General features: G+C 43.7%; 1 protein-coding gene across 1 annotated transcript in view; it reads right to left on the bottom strand.

The window, feature by feature from the left end:
* Positions 1-9,381: 9,381 nt before the first annotated feature.
* Positions 9,382-18,167, bottom strand: part of GUCY2F (guanylate cyclase 2F, retinal) — a 44,875-nt gene continuing 36,089 nt past the window's right edge. Inside the window, exon 18 of the mRNA XM_061458196.1 lies at positions 9,382-11,169. Coding sequence (XP_061314180.1) covers positions 11,031-11,169 — 139 coding nt within the window. The 3' untranslated portion in view covers positions 9,382-11,030. The remainder of the gene's footprint in view (positions 11,170-18,167) is intronic.

The following is an 18,167-nucleotide window of genomic DNA, read 5'->3' as shown; positions in this document are numbered from 1 at the left end:
AGTCATCCAACTCCCACCCCCAGTGATGCATTTTGGATTATTTGGCATGAAGGAAAAATATTGAAACCCTGGTTTAATCCCTGAGCAACATCCTTGTTGTACTGACCCCATCACTGCAGTCCCTGTGTATAGTGCTTCAGGTGGAACGTATTCCTGGAGGTGAAAGGCACCTGCACCATATAACAAACCCTTTGGACCAAATAATGAAGGGAGGAGGTACAGAGGGGGACATGGGGGGATGTTAGCATTATTTCAGTGGGGAGAGCAGACATAAGGCAACAACCTGAAGAAAACAAAGCTATTATCATCTTACCCATCGGCTTCTTTGATTTTTCCAAACACCGAAAGTTCAATTTGATGCTGATCACAGAATCATAGAATGGTTTGGGTTGGAAAGGACCTTAACGTCTTCTAGATTTCAGAGGTGGGATGTACACAACAAAAACATTGGAGCTATTGCACCGGCTGCATTTTGGCTAGGAAATATAGTGCACTGGAATGGTGAAATATGGAGAACGCAGAAAGGATGCATAATTATGTTCAAACATATATCATGCCCAGCACAGACAGAAGAAGCTACAGCAACAGCACTCAAGAGTAAACTCCTGCTTTTTCTTATACGCCTTTGTAACCCCAGAATGATGCCATAGGTGAAAAAGATGAGACATCTCTGATCAAACGCATACATCTGCAAGGTCAGCATCTATCAAATGAACCACTGATCTTGATATCCTTCACAGCTCATGGAGGGAAATGGAAACCCTTCTTGCTCATGACTTATCTGATTCTCCAGCAGATGGGTCAGCCACAAGGTGCTCCTACTTTCTCCTGTGAACAGGCAGGGAGTGGTGAGTGACTAATGCAGACACAGATTGAAAATCAAAGGAAATGAGTCCCTCCCGCAGTCAGGAAACAACTGGACTTTTTGATGGTGGTGGGTATACCTCCTGCTGGCGTAAATCCCAGCATTCCAGCCCAGACTGGGCATATCGATCACTTAAAGCACTTTTCGAGTTTCCTTGGGAATGATATTTCTGGATGTGCTAGAAGCAATGTAAGTGATTCTGCTATTCTGGTGTTGCCTTGAGGGTCTGACACCTAGTACCCCACTGAGCAAAGCCCTGAACAGGATTCCTGTCCTGAGGAGCCTCTGTACCCCTATAAAACAGCTCCTTGTACATGATGCAGATATTTGTTGGCAAATTGGGATGCAGTTTCTGGGGTTAGACTGTACATCCATTCCAACCTAAACCATTCAATGATTCTATGATCCGACTCTCCCTGTGCTTACCCCATGGTGGGCTGCTATCAGCTCAGCCCATTGCATCCTTAAATTGGAGAGAATTTCTAAAGAAACCAACAAACAGCTCATTGTGCAAGGTGAGGTTTTCACAAAGGTCAAGATTCAGGGTAAGAAAGTCACTGGAGATGGTCAAAGAAAATTTTGGTGATACCTTTCTGCCCACAGAACAGTGCACTCCTTGACGTGCGCAGGGAACACATAGGACAACTGATTTAGGTATACTTTGCCTGCCCTCTTGTGGTGAATGGATGCTGCATATTTATATATGCACATGTTTATGCACATAAATATGGATGCACGTATACATCTGCGTTGATATATATGACAGAAAATGCACTCATCTGAATTGTACCTCGAGTCTGAATATAACGTGTGAGTAGTAGATAATTATTGTCATTGGCTGTAGTTTGTCTTTTTAATGCTGAAAATTTCCTCCCTTACTGTGATTGTGTTAAAGTTTTGTTCAGTTAAAATGATTCAGCATGAAAATAATAGTATAACTAAATATTTGTTCCAGCTTGGAGAGACCAGTGAGCTCTCCATGTGTCCTTTTCCTCTCTCTAAATAAACTCTGCTGAAACTGGGTGAGCTGCACAAAATCAAGAGCAAAATGTTTTCCTAGGGCCAGTTCTTATAGCAAATACTGGACAGCATAAAAATAACAACCACAGCATGGATGTGCTTTTGCCTACACAACGCCAGTCTGGGTTAACGGGGGGGCACAGAGAGAAAGGTAGCCTTGGGCTGAAAGCTTGGAGGAGGTAGATTCCTCCAGCCCCATGATGGGGTTTGTTTTCAGTTCAGCAAGGGTTTGACATCATCATTCCATTCATTTCCCTTTGTAGCTGCAAAGAGCAGAGGGATTTGCCATGCAGCCCTCCATACCTCCTGCAGACGTGCCCAGCACCATGAGGTAGTGAGGATAAGCATGTTCAACACCTCAAGACCTGTATAAACATCAGAGGTATTGCCTAAGCATGGTGTTCCCAGCCCTTTCTCCTTGGATGACCTGTTGCAAAGGGAAGGGCAGCAAAGGAGGCTTCTCAGGCTGTGTTCATGTTGGTAGGGTTTGTCTAAATCTAGGGGGAAATGAACCAGAGAAACTTCTCAACACCCTCATTCACCATTTCCAAGTAGAACTACAGCCTTTGTCCTTTGGGCAAACAGCCTTCAGCCCTTGAGATCTGCAAGCCCTTCTATAGATTATTACCCTGACTCCATAATTGCTTTGGATTGTGTTTTGAAGTCATTCACAGGGATGAGGACAGACTATCCCTGGACTTATGTAGCCTTAGGCAACATGGAGTTGATGTCCATAGTGTCCAAACCCGCCATTTATAGTATACTGTGCAGTGGCTGTGGCAGTACTTGTCTGCTTGTCTGTCTCATGGTAAATCTATCTGAACCAGTGATCTGTTCCTTGGTGCTGGATTCAACTGTTATATTGATGCCATCAGTGATCCCTAGGAAAACAAGCACAACCCCAAACAATGTTGGGGCCAGAGACACTCCCACCACATAGTTTGGGTGTTTAGGAAGGGAAGGCAGCTTATTAGCTGGCTCCAGTGCCAAGGAAGTGTGTCACGTACGTGTTGTTTAATCATGAAGGTCTCTCTGTTGCTTTCTAAGGAGCATCCATTTGTGCTTTTCCTTTTCTAAGTCCACAGAAGCACCATGCAAGGTTCCTTGCTCTCAATGCTCAGGGACTCCTGTTGTTTCAGGTATCATAGAATCATAGAACCAAGGCAGGTTCATCCTAGCTGAATGAAGCCCTTTTAGTCTTCTAAGCTTACCTGGTCAGGAGGTTGTTCTTCTTACGTCTCCTGTCCCTCTCTACGTATGCCAGTGTTGGATAGTCTGCACCTTTCCCAATGCTCGTCCATCAGGACAAAGCTACAGCAACAGGGGTAGGCAGGAGAAGGTTTTCAGGCTCTCCATAGTGTGAAAACCAACATTTACTGGATAACCCTGCAGCCAGGACCTGAGATTTGGACTCACCATAAGTATTGGGTCATATTGGAACATGTCCAGAGGAGGCCACAAGGATGATCAGGGGCTGGAGCACCTCCTGTATGGAGACAGGATGAGAAAGTTGGGGCTGTTGAGCCTGGAGAAGAGAAGCTGTGTGGAGACCTCAGAGCAGCTTCCAGTGTCTGAAGGGGGCCTATAGGGATGCTGGAGAGGGACTCTTCATTAGGGACTGTAGTGACAGGACAAGGGGTAATGGGTTCAAACTGATATAAGGAAGGAATTCTTTACTGTGAGGGTGGTGAGGCACTGGAATGGGTTGCCCAGGGAGGTTGTGAATGTGGCATGGTTTAGTGCGAGGTGTCCCTGCCCATGGCAGGGGGTTGGAACTGGATGATCTTAAGGTCCTTTCCAACCCTAGCTATTCTATGATTCTATGATTCTATATTCCCCTCTTTTCCTGATGGTGTTGGAGCCCTGACAGGTTCAGTCAACCACAGCAGCCTCGATGACATCTTTCCATCAAGAAACTTTGGCACCTTCTTTGGGTAACAACCTGTGATTATTCCCTGCAGTGTTTTCTATATGATGATAGTGTTTGGGGAGTGAGAGTTACAGATTTGGCCAGGCAGACAATCACTTCCACAGGGAGCCCACACAAGTAGGTTAAACAAAAGCTTTATTTCCACACAGTGTTCTCAGGACATGGTGCCAAGATTTCACAGACGGCTCAAAACAAGGATTGGCAAGGAATGCACTGCTCCTGTGATGCTTTCTTATTGCAAACAGCCCTGAGTCACAAAATGCATGTTCAGAGCCAAGCCTGAAGTTCCTTTAAAATCAGAATTGTAAAGATTAATCATTTTTAGGTTCTTTAAAGCAATAATGTACCAGGGCAGAGCAGAGTTTAACCAGTTTCTAGAGCACCAGATTCTCAATACATGACCTTAAGATCCTTTCCAACCCAAACTATTCCAAGATTCTATGATTTTATGATTCTATGAATTTACGATTCTATGATTAAAGCTGTTAATTACACTACAACTGCCATCAGATATTACTCTGTGCTTCATGATGTTCAGACTTTATATTGCTCCTGGTGAGCAAAGACCTCAAGACTGCAGCTTCAGCCATTCAGAGCCTGTTTTCTGCCTCCTCTTCCTGCCCCCAGTTTTCTGACTAGCGTGGAGAAAGGTCACTTGGTTTCCTGCAGGATTTCACTATTTTGAAATGCTATTTCAGTTCCAGCTTTTGGACTAAAAAAAATAAATAGAGAAGGAAATTGGATGTGGATGTTGGATCCAAGACATCTGCCCCCGGGGCTGCTTTGCAGTGAGAGGCTGGAGTTGGTCACTGAGATAGCCCAGCAGACGGGCAGTGGAGGTGTCTGGCATACAGACTGTTAGGAAACCAGACCGTTTTCCATTGTAAAACTGCAGAACATTTGTAACTTGGCAAATTCTAACAACAATGGCAAAAAACACCCCTTCGATGCTAATAAATGCCTTCTGTTCAAGACCAGCTGGAATTTCATGCATCGTATTGCGGCTTCTTTCTTTTGGACATCAGGCCTATGTAGACATAACATATTTCAGCATTGCTCCTTGGCCCTATATCAACTTTTCCTGAGCTTCTCTGCATATGTTAATGAAAAATGCTTCAGAATTCCAGCTTTGTGAAAACGAATGTATTTGTTTTCAGTCTGTTGTGCAGTTCTTTTAACTGTGCCTCCTGTCTGTACTATGTAGTTTGGCTCCCGGACAGGCTGAGAAGAGGTAATGGCAAACAGGGGATTTAATCCCTTTGATTGAAATAATTTCAGTGTGTCAATGAAAGTAGTCAATATAAAAGAACAAGGTGACAAAATTTTTCTTGACTTTAAGAAGATACTGAACAGGTCCTGTGCAGGAAAGGAGACTATTGCACCAAGTAGCTACAAGGTGAAGGGTGATTGTCATGGATCAAGACTGATGTGGAGGCAGGAAACAAAGGGGAGAATTGCATGATGAGGACTCACTGTAGAACAGCTGTTGTGGGTGGCCCTTGCTGTCCCCCTTCAATTCTGCTTAGCAGAATTTAGAGGTGCTCGGGGATGTTTGTCAGGGAAGGAAGGAGAAGCAAAGGATACTGACATCTGCAGATATCGTTAAGTCAGGCTTGGAGAGGGTGATGAGGAACTCCAGTAAATTAAGAGAAAGGTGGTGAATGAAATGGAGTATGAACAGCTGTAAGGTGATGAGCATCAGAGGAGAAATGTGAGGTGCTTCTTACACTGCACAGATATGAGATGGTTTCACCAGCTCAGAGGACCCTCTCCTATGGTCATTACAAGAAGACTGGGGGAGTACCCTGCTGTGGGACTAATACAAAAAGCTTCACCTGCTTTCCTGTCTCAGCTTCTGGCCCAGGAGCATTATGTGCTGCTGCAGGAGGCTGGAGGAGAAGAATGCTGTGGCTCAGGGTCTGGAAACCATCCTGAATGCAATGGCTCTTAGTGCATTTTGGGAGGTCTGGTCTAACTCTGTGTGCTAACCCAATCTCTTTACAGCAAGTTCTTTGTCTTGTGCAGCTCTGTCCCCACAAGCTGACCTAGCAATCTTGCAGGCTCTTTTGCCTGCAAGAGATTTACTTAAGACCACTATTTCACATGCAGTCAGTTTGAACACGAAGAGCTGTAGTTCCTCTGCCTTCTCCTGCCTGTTCCTTCATTCAGACAATTATTTTTAACACAGCTGAGGTCGGTGATGAGTCACGCTAGGACAGTCTGTCATGACTGAAGGGGAATGGAAGGATGTGTGGCTACAGCAGCAGGAAATCCTTAGCCCACCTTCATGATGCTCACGGATTTGCATCCTGCTGATGACCACTGTTCCTATGTGTGAGTGGGTAGGTGGAGCAGGGGAGGGGTCTGCCTATGCATATGACATTGCCAGACCATGTTTATTGCAGAAAGGAAGCAGGTTGACCTGATATCTCCCACCCATAGTTTTGTGAGTTCAAAGAGGGGTAATGCTGCAGAAGACTTGCCCTTAGCCCTATTTCTGCCTTCCTGGGGCTGCAGTCCCAAACCCCAGAGGAACATCTTGGTATTTTCCAATGAGAAATGTATTTGCATATTGTATTGCCTCCTCCTTGCTTTAGTACCCCTGTCATGGGAAATTTCCCTAGTCATGGATCCTTGCAGCTCTATGGACATCCAACCACAACGTAGCTGCTCCATACCTTCCTTGGGTTCTTCTGCACTTCCTCGTACCTCCTCCGCCTGACTTTCCTGCTGCTGGCTTGTGGATTTTGAGCCCTGATTCTACATTATTGGGCAGAATATGTGAACAGGGGTCTCTGTTCTGCACAGAGGGAACTGAAAAGTAAGCTGAGAAGTCAGCTGAAAGCAAATATCCAACCAAGAACAAGACTTTCAGGTGGAGGGATAGGTCTCCAAGGATCTTTATTGGCATTTGGTTTTAATTCACTGTTAAAAACGCTGTATGAAATATGAACTCTATTCAGACAGTGTATATTGTGCATATATACATCTTCTACAGCTCTCAGCGGGTTTGCATGATTATATTAAAATCCACCCTATAAAGTTAGTGGTAAAACCTCCAGCATTCACATGGTAGGTTCTTGCTAATAGTGGTTTCTAGAGTCTGTGCCTCACTACCCAAGAAATCCACCAAGTGACTTGCACACAATCACCTGAGAAGTCTGCTGTGGAGCTACAACACTTACGTTTGCTGCTTCCAGCCCCTATCTTCTTCATCACAACATCCAAAAGCTAGTTTTAGGAGCGAAATAAGAAGAAAAGAGCCTGATGCTGTAATCACAGTTAGCATGGGGAGGTATCTCATGAGTAAACCTAAACCTGTCTAAACAGAACAATGTCAGGGAAACAGGAATGTATTTTATGGCTTTCTAACAGCAGAGGTTATCACACTCAGGGATGAGTCCTTGGCCTCTTCCTGTTGAAATTAAGAGGGAAAAAATACCACTGGCTTCAAAGAGAATGAAGAATTATCTGGGGATTACTGGAGTCGTCAGTGATTAGAACTTTGCCTCTCTCCTACCCTTTCCCACAGATTTACTATTTTATTTCTTTTCTAAATAAATTCAAGGAATGTTGTTTATTTTAGAAGACTACAGGCTGAAGAAAGAATCCCAAAACTGTGGACAGAAGGGCGGATTGAAATCCTCTTGTTTAAATCATCTTCAGCTGGAAAATTTAGGTTTTGGCTACCCAGCATTTTCTTAACATGGTCTTGTTTTGGACTAACATAAACTCATACTCAAACTATTATTTCTTGGTGGTTATGTACGAAATAAAAAACAAGGTACCCCAAAACTGAAATATATATGTACATATGTGTAGATCTTGAAAAGGAGGTGTGTTGGTTTTGGTTTTGTTGTTAGAAGTATTTAATATGATATATATATCAGAAACAGAAGGTTGCTGTCCCTCCTGCTCACTGTCATATTGCCAGCTATATGGATCAATGGGAAGCTTTTCCAGGGGTCAAATTGCATCACAGATTTTGTTTTCTGCTCGTATGTATCTTCCTTTACATCCATTTTACTTGTGTGCTGGGAAAAAAGTGTTTCTGAGAGGGTTTACCCATGTAGAGAATCCATGTGGCAGTTTCCAGGCCCAGGTCAGGGAGTCCAGCACCTCCTCTGGAACCTTTGATGATAACTATGTGGGAGTGAGGTTCATCCAACTTGACTTTATCCATTCGTGATGTTTCTTCATCTGAGCTGATCAGCACAGCTCCTGTTAGAGTTGATAGCAAACACTTTCATGGTATGGTTCATCCATCTGCATGCAGATATCCAGGAATGGATTCAGTTTTGGGTTAAGGCACCCAAAAAGTGTATCTCATTAAACATACCTGTCCAGTATTATTTCAGATCTTATGGTCTGCTATCTCTCGTCTCCAACTCCATTGCAAAAGGATCCAGTCATAGAATCATAGAATAGTTAGGGTTGGAAAGGACCTTAAGTTCATCCAGTTCCAACCCCCCTGCCATGGGCAGGGACACCTCACTCTAAACCATGGCACTCAAGGTGTTGTCCAGCCTTGCCTTGAACACTGCCAGGGATGGAGCATTCACAGCCCCCCTGGGCAACCCATTCCAGTGCCTCAGCACCTTAACAGTAAAGAATTTCCTCCTTATATCCAATCTAAACTTCCCCTGTTTCAGTTTTAACCTGTTATCCCTTGTCCTGTCACTACAGTTCCTAATGAAGAGTCCCTCCCCAGCATCCTTATAGGCAGTCCTGTGTCTTGGCTTTGTTGGATGTTGTAGGTACTCTTGTGCACCTCCTAATGAACGGCATTAAGAACCTGTATTTCAGCAGCTGAATTCTATCACAGATATCTCTGTTTGGGTATCTCTGCATGCATCAGGTTCCCATTGCTTTAACGAAGACTGTGCTAGCCACATGTAGGTACCCATTATGGGCTTAGCTGGGTCATGAGGCTCCTTGGACTTTTCAACTTGATCTCCATGAACTGTGGTGGGAGCTGAGAAACCCAGCAGGCACAGAGGTATCCACATGGAAGAGCCTAAGAAATTCTTCATTATGAGGGTGCTGAGGCGCTGGCACAGGGTGCCCAGAGAAGCTGTGGCTGCCCCATCCCTGGCAGTGTTCAAGGCCAGGTTGGACACAGGGGCTTGGAGCAAGCTGCTCCAGTGGAAGGGGTCCCTGCCCATGGCAGGGGTTGGAACTGGATGAGTCTTAAGGTCCCTTCTTTCTGCCTGCCACATCTTCCAGTTCTCTTCAGCCAAGACAGAAGTTCAGGGAATTGAACCCACACCACTTCATAACAGAGCAGCACTGATCCATGTTTTTAACATGGAAAATAATAGAAAATACATGAATTATGCAGGAATAGTTTGATTTTAAACTCACTTTTTCACAGACCAATCCAGATACCATCCCTCCCTGAAACTCTATATTGAGGTATATTGGTAACGGAATTGCCTGGCCCAGGTCTCTTCCACAGGACATCATTTCTGGATGGATTTGCAAGTGGATGGTGAGCACAGTGCAGAAGGTGAAAGCTTTCCTAAGTCCTGTCTGACAGCCCAAGTGTTGTAGGACAGATAACTTCTCCCACCTGGCATATCAACTCTCATCACTAAATAGACAAGTTTCTTTCACAAAACCAGGTGCACCAGAGTCAAATCTCATTATTAAAGACCATAGCTGAATTTCCCTTCTATCTCTGCTTTTCAGAGGTTTAAACTCCAAACAGCTCTTCCTTTGACAGCTCACGTGTTTTGTACTTGCTATGGTGAATTAGTGTGAAAATAGTATCTGGATTCTGGCTTGCCTCGTTTCATGAAGACATTTGCAACAACCCAAGCAGGCTTGGCAAGTGCTTTTTGGCTCTTAGTCATCATCTGAGTGATAAAAATCCACTGTGCTCACTCTGATGAGAAGAGTTCAAACTGAGCTTGGGAAAGGTCTCCGTGTTTTCAGTGAGCACATTCTGGCGGTAATATTGACTAAGATTACCATATCTGCTCTTCCCTGCAGCCTTGCAGAAGAGAGAACAGCAATTCCCAGAAGCTTGTTAGAAGCCAGATGATAAACAGGAGTAAGAAACCTGGAAGAAGAAGTGGCCAACAACAAAAGGATTCAACCCTGGTGAAGCGTGCTGTGTGAAGCCAAGTGCTGTCCCTTTGCAGAAGGGTATTTCTACCCACTGGGAGGCTTACTTTGAAGACAAGTGCCTTTAGACCATTTGGAGATAGGGAAGGAAGAAGAGTGATGTGTTTCAGGCTTTGCACTGCCTAACTGATGTACTTTCTGTTCCCTCAGCCCCAGTTCTGCAGGAAAGAAGAGTCATCTCTTATTAGTATTACTCAGCTAAAGGAACTGCAGAATGTCATTCTCTGCATCTCAGTTTTCCAATATCCTGGCGTTCCATTTTCATCCTGCTTCGGGATGAAAAGCATGAAATGTTTTAGATGTGCTACATGTGTATGTAAAGCAAAACAAAATGTTCTTCCAGTTTAGATCTGGAATTGCAAAGATGACATATTTTGACATTTTCAGCAGAATCATTTTGGCATTTGGAAACAAATATTGATTCATACCAAACTGCCTCATTTCCAAACTGTCATTTCAGCTTGAAAATGGCATTAAAATGACATTTGCAGCTGAAATGTCAATTGAAAAGAAAATGTTTCAGCTTAAATTGACATACAGGAACAAAACATTTTGATTCAAAATTTCCCCTTATGGCAGAGTAAAAAGATTTTTTTGCTGCTGTCGAAACCCTTTTCTCCCAAATGGCATTGAATTTCATGAAACCAGCTTCCTACGACAGCAGCAACAATCTATTGAATGCAAAACAGTTAAACCACTTTAGCACTTGGCATTATTGTTTGAAACCAGACCTAAACGCAGCTGGATGTGTTTGTGCTGCCATGCAGACCTAGCTAAAGTATTCTTTAAGCTCATCCTTGTGTCAGATGCTGATGAAGAGCTGGCACTACCATCACCATCGCTTTCCTCCCCAGTGGACCCCTGTTGAAAATGCACACATGCAGCTCTGAGCTGGTGCCCAGTTTCACAAGAGATGATGGTCAGGATTCATCTACCTGCGGAGGTTCAACCTCTACAAGAGCTAAGAGGCTTCATCGATTATACTGCTTTTGGCTGGAAGGGAATTAAATGGAGGGTGTGAGCTCCTCTGCTGGGTTGGCTTCAAGGTGTCCGTTCTGACCTCATTAGTTCTTTGCTGTGATCTTCTCAGATGTCTTCTTCTTCACTACTCATTTTGTCCTCCTTTATGCTCCCCACCTCTGTAAGGGCTGCTTTTGCCAGTGTCCTCTTTGTGACCCTCAGGACAGTTTTGAGTTTCCTGGCCAGTACATCTGGCCACTTGCGACTGTAAAAGAGAGAGGAGGAGGAGTTACCAACCCTGCTCACTAAGGAATCACCTTTCGTTCTGCATCATTTTGTGTCAGACAAAGCAAAACCATTAAATGTTCTCAAAGCCAAACCATTAAATGTTCTCAAAGCCATCAAGAGGCATTGGGCAAGCAGGGGTGGTGGTAAAGAGCTGCAGGGATGTGGTCCCAGTAGACCATACAACTGCTGGAGCTGTTGCATGGGTTAATGGGATACACAGAGGTTTCATCCAAGGACATCCACTTTAGCAATGCTAATTCTATTTGCATAAAAACAACCAGAGGGCTTCAGCTGCTCCTGAAAAACATTCCTAACTGCATCAGAAGTCTCACAAAGCCCCTAGCTGGTAATAAAAGAGATTCCTTTTCATTAATAATAATTATTTATTATTTGTTATTATAGTCATTTATTATTTATTATTACCTATTAATATTTATTATTATTTATTCAATTAGCTGGGCTTTTCTGGGTTTGAGGCCATTCACTGCCACCAATGAGACATATGAGGGTCCAGCCACTCAGACAACCCCATGATCTCACCAAGCCCAAGACAGGATGGGGAGAGAACCAGAAAGAGCTGACATTCATCTCAGATCCAGGTGTGGTTTTGCTGCCACTGCTCCTGGCAGAATGAGCTCTGCTGAGAACCAGGACTTAAGAGCTGGGCTAATTCAAAGACTCTATCTCTATCCAGGCTAGTAAACTGATGTGATGGAGCTGAAGGCTATCATTTGCTTTGGTGCTTCAAGTGTCCATGATGCCGAGGTTCTACCATCTGTCAGTGGGCATAGATTTATTATGACAGAATGGGGTTTCAGATACAAAACAAACATCAAGGACCTGTAGGAAGCCAGAAGCTGAGTGAATGGCAGAGCTTTAGGGAGGTCTCAACTCTGCAGCTGTCCTGTCCTACAAAGCATCATATGAAATCAAACTCCTTGTGTATAATAGAAGAACATGTTACTGCTGTTGTAAACCAAAATAAAGACCCAAATGCTAACCCATACCACTAACACCATTATAGCTAAATTAAAAACAAATAGTTGAGAAATTGTGCATACATATATATGGTTTTAAACTGGAAACACCATTGGTGTGTACATGAACAAGCAATTACTATAGAACAGAGTAAATCTGTAGATGACACCAAGTTGGAGAGTTGGTCTGCTTAAGGGTGCAAGGCTCTTCTCACTACAAGAGAGACATTGAGGTGCTGGAGCGGGGCCAGAGAAGGGCAGTGGAGCTGGTGCAGGGCCTGGAGCCCAAGTGTGATGGGGAAGGGCTGAGGGAGCTGGGGGGGTCAGTGTGGAGAAGAGAAGGCTCAGGGGGGACCTGATGGCTGCCTACAAGTGCCTGAGAGGAGGATGGAGCCAGGAGGGGCTGGGCTCTGCTCCCAAGGAACAAGGGATGGGACAAGAGGAACCGGCCTCAAGCTGCACCAGGGCAGGTTTAGATGGAGCTGAGGAACAATTCCTGCCCCAGAGGGTGCTCAGGCATTGGAACAGGCAAGGAAAAAAGCAGGAAAGGGATCTAAAGGCAAATTGCTGAATCTTAAGAAATCACCTAAATGTATCAATCCAATGTGATTTAGGATTCAATGGAGGATCCACCCTGAACATTCTTTCATTGAACTTTATAAGAAAGAACTGATGCCCTTGTCAATAATTATCCAAAATAGAAGGAAACAAGGAAAATAAATACATAATTTGGTTTTGGTCTGGGGGTATTGTTTGGTTGGTTGTTTTTTCAGGCCTTTCTGGTGTTGGACAAAGATGTCTCTTCCGGTGTGTTGCTGGGAGGTGTCCCTGCATGCCAAAAGAGAAGAAGTAGCTGATACAGAGTGGAAGAAATGAGGAAAAAAAGAAAGATATAATGGGGAGGAAAAAACAGCAGAAATGAGTGTTTGGTCTCTGCAGTTGTGGTTTTAATTTTTGAATAGATCATGCAGGCAAAATCATCTGAGATCAATCTTGCAGTGCGGGTTAAGGAGTTTCTGTGGGGGTTTCACCTTTAAGGGCAGAGAGAATCTTAACCAAAAACCCTGTCCTAAATGACTGCTGGTCAGTCACACCTTGCTAGTCTATGGCTTGTCCAGCAAGATGCAATGAAGAAGAAAGAACCTGGAGGGATCTCTTTTCACTAAGCTGAGTTCATGGTATAGGAAGCCAGAATAAAGGGAGAGGCAGTCTTGAGTAGAAAAGTAAAAGAATAGAAAATAACTTAAAAATTTGAGCCTCAGGACTTTTAGGTGATCCCAGACGGGTCCTTTGTCCTTGGAGGACACACAGCCTGTATGCTGATACATCTAAAGTCAGCAAAGAGCAATACAGGTGATGCTAAGATTTATACATCCTGGATCCCTCCATAGACACAGCAGCTACCAATAACATTGGGGTGTAATCTCATCCCTTTGAACTCCACAATGAACTCTGACTGACTACATGGGATCTATGCCTCATCTCCAAAGTGAGATCACAAGGGATCATTAATATCTCTATGGGATAGTTCTTTGTTGGGCCTTGAAGGAAAGAAGCACTTTCTCCAGATCAGAAGCACTGTAAGATGCTGGGGATGAGATTTGGGTGCCTGAGGATGCTGTCTACCAGTGCTTGCTATGATTTATCCTATGTGATCTGCATCTGCCAGCCTTGCACAAGTGTTTCTGGTGCTTCAGGCTGAATCCCACTTGGATGAATGGTTTAGCAGGTCCACGTTACAGCCACAGATCCTACTGCAGGACAAAGTATAAGGCTCACTAGTGGTATAGCCAGGAGTAAGTGGAGGTGCACTTTGGTGATCCTCATGCTTTGCTGCATGTTTTTATCCAGATCCATTCAGAACCATCATTTCTGTTCAAAAATGTGTCCACCAAGGACAGCAGAGTCCATAGTCACTCACTGAAGGTTAAAGGATTCATTTCCTAAGTATGAGAAGCAGGCCTTCCTCTAGAGTCCAGGCCAGGTGAATACTCCAAAACATATAAATACTCAGAGATGAGTATCCCTATCTTACTACAGACAGCAAGGACCCTGTGAGACTGTTAACAGTTCACCATCTCAGAGTAATGGGACTGTAAACTGGGTGAATGGACTATAGATCACTACACCTGAGTTCCTTGTATAGTGTTTTTTTTTATTGCTACCAAGGAAAAACAAGGTTATTGATGGCATATTCCCTTTTATTATAAAATGTCTAAGATAGATTAGCTGGAAACACCACTAAACCACCAAGCAGGCATGTGGGAATAAGTGGTTGTTGAGGACATAATTGCCTCCATTGAAAGCTTCATGCACACAAGAAGAATTGAACAAGGAGTGTTGAAAAGCTCCAGGTATAAAATGCCTTATTGATTTTTCTGCTATTTCCCCATGAATCAAGCCAAGTGATCTAATGAGGACCTTCTGCTCTCCATGAGGTACTGCTAACCAGCTTTGCTTCAGTGCAAAAGTCTATGTGTGGGGGTGATATACATCCTAAATATTTTCTATGTGTGCATTCTTTGCCAAGCAGGGCTAACCCAATTGAGAGATCCTCTTTGTCTCTGGCCTTGGAGGAGCTCCTTGAGGGAGCTCTTAGGTATAGATCTGCAGGGTGTTCTTCTGTGCCTTGGAGCTTATGTTTAACAGCGAGTGCTCACATATGGTAGTGCTTATGCAGGTCTCTGCACAGTGTGTCCCATATTTAAATCTTTTTATAAAAAATGTGGAATTTCTGCCCTGTTTCTAGAACAGGGAGAGCCTCATACAAATATTTAAGAATCTCTTAAGGGAGATAAAACAGCCTAATAACACCCCCTGAATCTTTAATAGTTGTGGTTGGGAAAGAGGAACACAGCCAAACGTTCTCTGCTGGGTTTTATCCTTGTGAGAAAACAGAATGGAGCTTTAGAGTAATCTATCAGCTGGATATGGTGTATCTTAGGGGTATGTAACCAGCCTGTATCTCGGCACTCTGAGCTTTCATCCACCTCTGCCTACATCTAAGAAAGTGGAAATTGAGTAAAAGTTGGTTCAAAGACATTGAGCAGAAACATTATTGCTGCTTTCAGAAATATTATGTAAAACCGCCCAAACATAGAGCACTTTAAAGGGACATCAGACCCTCTCTATGCACGTGTGCATCTGCTTGCTCATATGCCAGCCTTGTTCTGGTAGCACCTATGTGATCAGGCACCCTTGCTCACGCTGTTATACTCCATGTAACTTCTGAATTCCAATCAAATCATCCTAAATCCACATTTATTTCTTGTACCACAGGAACCAGAGTGATGAATAACAGAGATGCATCTTGTTTCACGTCATGAGATATGGAATTACACTAGGCAGGAGATAGACATGGCAAGAAAGCAACAACAGGCAATTTGAATTCTTTCAGGCTTTATCTCTGTGTTTACCATGGACTAGGCTCATCCTGGCACAATGCACATAGACACCCAGTGGATTGATAATACACTGCAGGTAAACACAGTAAGATAGTATGTCTTTCAGGAATGAATGTGGTAATAGGTCATAAATTTGATAGGAGATCACCCAACAAGGTTACTACTATCTTTAGGCAGCTTTGCTGCTGTTCTGAGCATCTTTCCAATGAGACACTTTAAAAGAATAATACATATTTTTGGCCAAATAAAAATAAAGCATGACACTAAAACCAGCAAAGTGCAGACGAACAACACATAAGCAGGCACTAAATAGCAGCGCTACGTTGGGACTGTCCTACAGCTACTACCTCAGGTCTAGGACTTTTTGCCAATGAGTTTTGCAGCTTTCCTCCTTTTGAACTCTGCAATTTCTTCCAAGGGTAAGCCATGGGCTTTAGACCTGCAGTGAACATGTAGGCCATTAGAGAAAGAACCAGTTCAGTTTCATCTGCAATAAAGAACAGACCGTAACGGAGACTGATTGAAAAGGAAGTGTCTTCTGGTGTGAAAAAGGAAAACAAGTATTGGGTCTGCTTCTGATTTTTGTTTATTCCCCTCCCGTATCACTTCATCTTGACTTACAGCAAAGGGTGAGGTTAGCTAATTTAATTTCAATTGTCCCAAACTGAAGTGCCTGCTCTGAGACAAGCATCTTTTGTAATCTGTATAGCCAGGCGCATCCAGAGGGCTCATCTTAGACACTTCTCCCAGGATGAGATGAATGACTTTGTTGATTGAGGAGCATAAACTACATATCTATCATGGATGTGTCCAGAATACATTAGACAAGATGAATCCTGGGAGAATTATTCCGTTATTCCTCTGATCCTCCCCCTCATTCATCAAAGGGAAGAGCAGAACAAAACTGCTGTGAAGATCTTGCCTTCGGTTAGTTCAGCTCCCACCTCTGTGCCTCTTGGTCTTCCAAGGGTGCTGCTTTCAGAAGCTCTCAGCTCTCTGAGCTGTGGGCACATTTCCAAATGGAAATCCTATTTAACTGTCCCTAGAGACAGCCAGTTTTGCCTGAAAGCTTAGCACAAATTTAACAGCCTTTCCCAAGGGAGATCAGAATCAAGTTTCAGCTCTTTTGTCAACTCTGTCCTACGTATGGTAACATCTCACCAAGCTGTCCTTCCACACCTTACCTAAATCCTCAGCTCTGGAAATACCTTTCCTTTTTATAGAAACATTGATCCCTGTTTATAAACCTTCCTGTGAGTGCTGGAGCCTTTAGGGGTAGGTCCTAAGGACAGGGAAGCCGGGAGGCTATAATCCTGATGGGCTGAAGAAGGAATAGCTTCTTCTGGGAATCTACAGCTCAGGTGGGGTTCATCTCCCTGGAATTTAGCTACCTGCAGCTGAGATGTCTCCATCTGAGCCAAATTCCTTGGGCTCTCTTCCGAGCCAGTGGAAGGAAGCAGGCACTGCTGGGCTGCAGATGGGGTCTATCCCAATGTAAATGTCCTCTGTGGGGCAGAAGAACTGCACCTAGATGTGCCTGCTTCTCTGTACTGACTCTACGATGTGTAAATGACCAGCTCATATGGAAGTGTCTATGCTACCTTTTAATGAGATTAAATCATAAGAGTTGGAGAAGGAAGAGGAACGCTTTGTCTCATTCCTCTTTATGCAAGCAATAGCAAAATTCAGCCACAAATGGGTAAGCATGAAAGTCTTGTTCTTTGAGTGCACCCAGCAGGACTTCATCCAAAGGGGAGTGGAGGAGATTGCTGCCTATTTTCGCACAATAGTGCAGCAGGTTTTGACTTGATGGTGGTTTGAGGTTGAGTATTAACCCAATCACATAACGAAACACTTCATATTTTCAAGTTTGCTGAAGTTTGGCTTCTGCATATAAACTCACCTTTGTAAGGTCAAGGACAGCTCCCAGTGCCTAGGGTGCTAAGACTACGGCAAGCACAATAGGATAATGAAGCTTGATTTATCCTTCTATGAACAGCTCTATGAGCTACTTAATCATAGATCTACCTATCAGAGCTGGGAAATTTACTTCACATGCCAGGAAATCCTCCTGCTAAGGGCTGCGTTTGCAGCTTTGATTGGCTGATGGGTTTTAGGTCATGGGAAATAATAAGAAGCTAGCGCTGTTTTCTAATGTTACCTGCTCTCTTTGCCATAAAACACTGTAATGAAGGCCTGAAAAACTTCATATTTCAAGGGCTATGACTGGTCATGGCAGTATGAATCATTAACAGACCTTTAGTGAAACTAAGCTCATCAAGTTGTCCATATGAGATAACTCATGGGGTCAGACACAGACACAGATATTTTTATTAAGCCCTTATTAGATTCAATTTTTCCTTAGGGCATCTTCGACCCCTTTCTCCACACAGAATATCCACCCCTAGTATCTGACCCTTAAATACATGGCCAACAGGTTTGTGTTTCTCCAGTATAGGCAGGAGGCCAAACACAATTTATTAGCCTTCTCTTATTAAGTATCACCTCTCAGCAAGACCACCACAACTGCCCATCTGTAGATGTTTAGGCCACTCAAGTCACAAAATAAAGCATTACATAAAAGCAAATGCTCA

Source organism: Pezoporus flaviventris, unplaced genomic scaffold (genome assembly GCF_033815535.1).
Source record: "Pezoporus flaviventris isolate CSIRO_AGI_PZ_B2104156 unplaced genomic scaffold, CSIRO_AGI_Pfla_v1 ptg000025l, whole genome shotgun sequence".
Taxonomy (NCBI): Eukaryota; Metazoa; Chordata; class Aves; order Psittaciformes; family Psittacidae; genus Pezoporus; species Pezoporus flaviventris.
The sequence above is the reverse complement of the archived record's forward strand: the minus strand, read 5'-3'. Positions and strand labels throughout refer to the sequence as shown.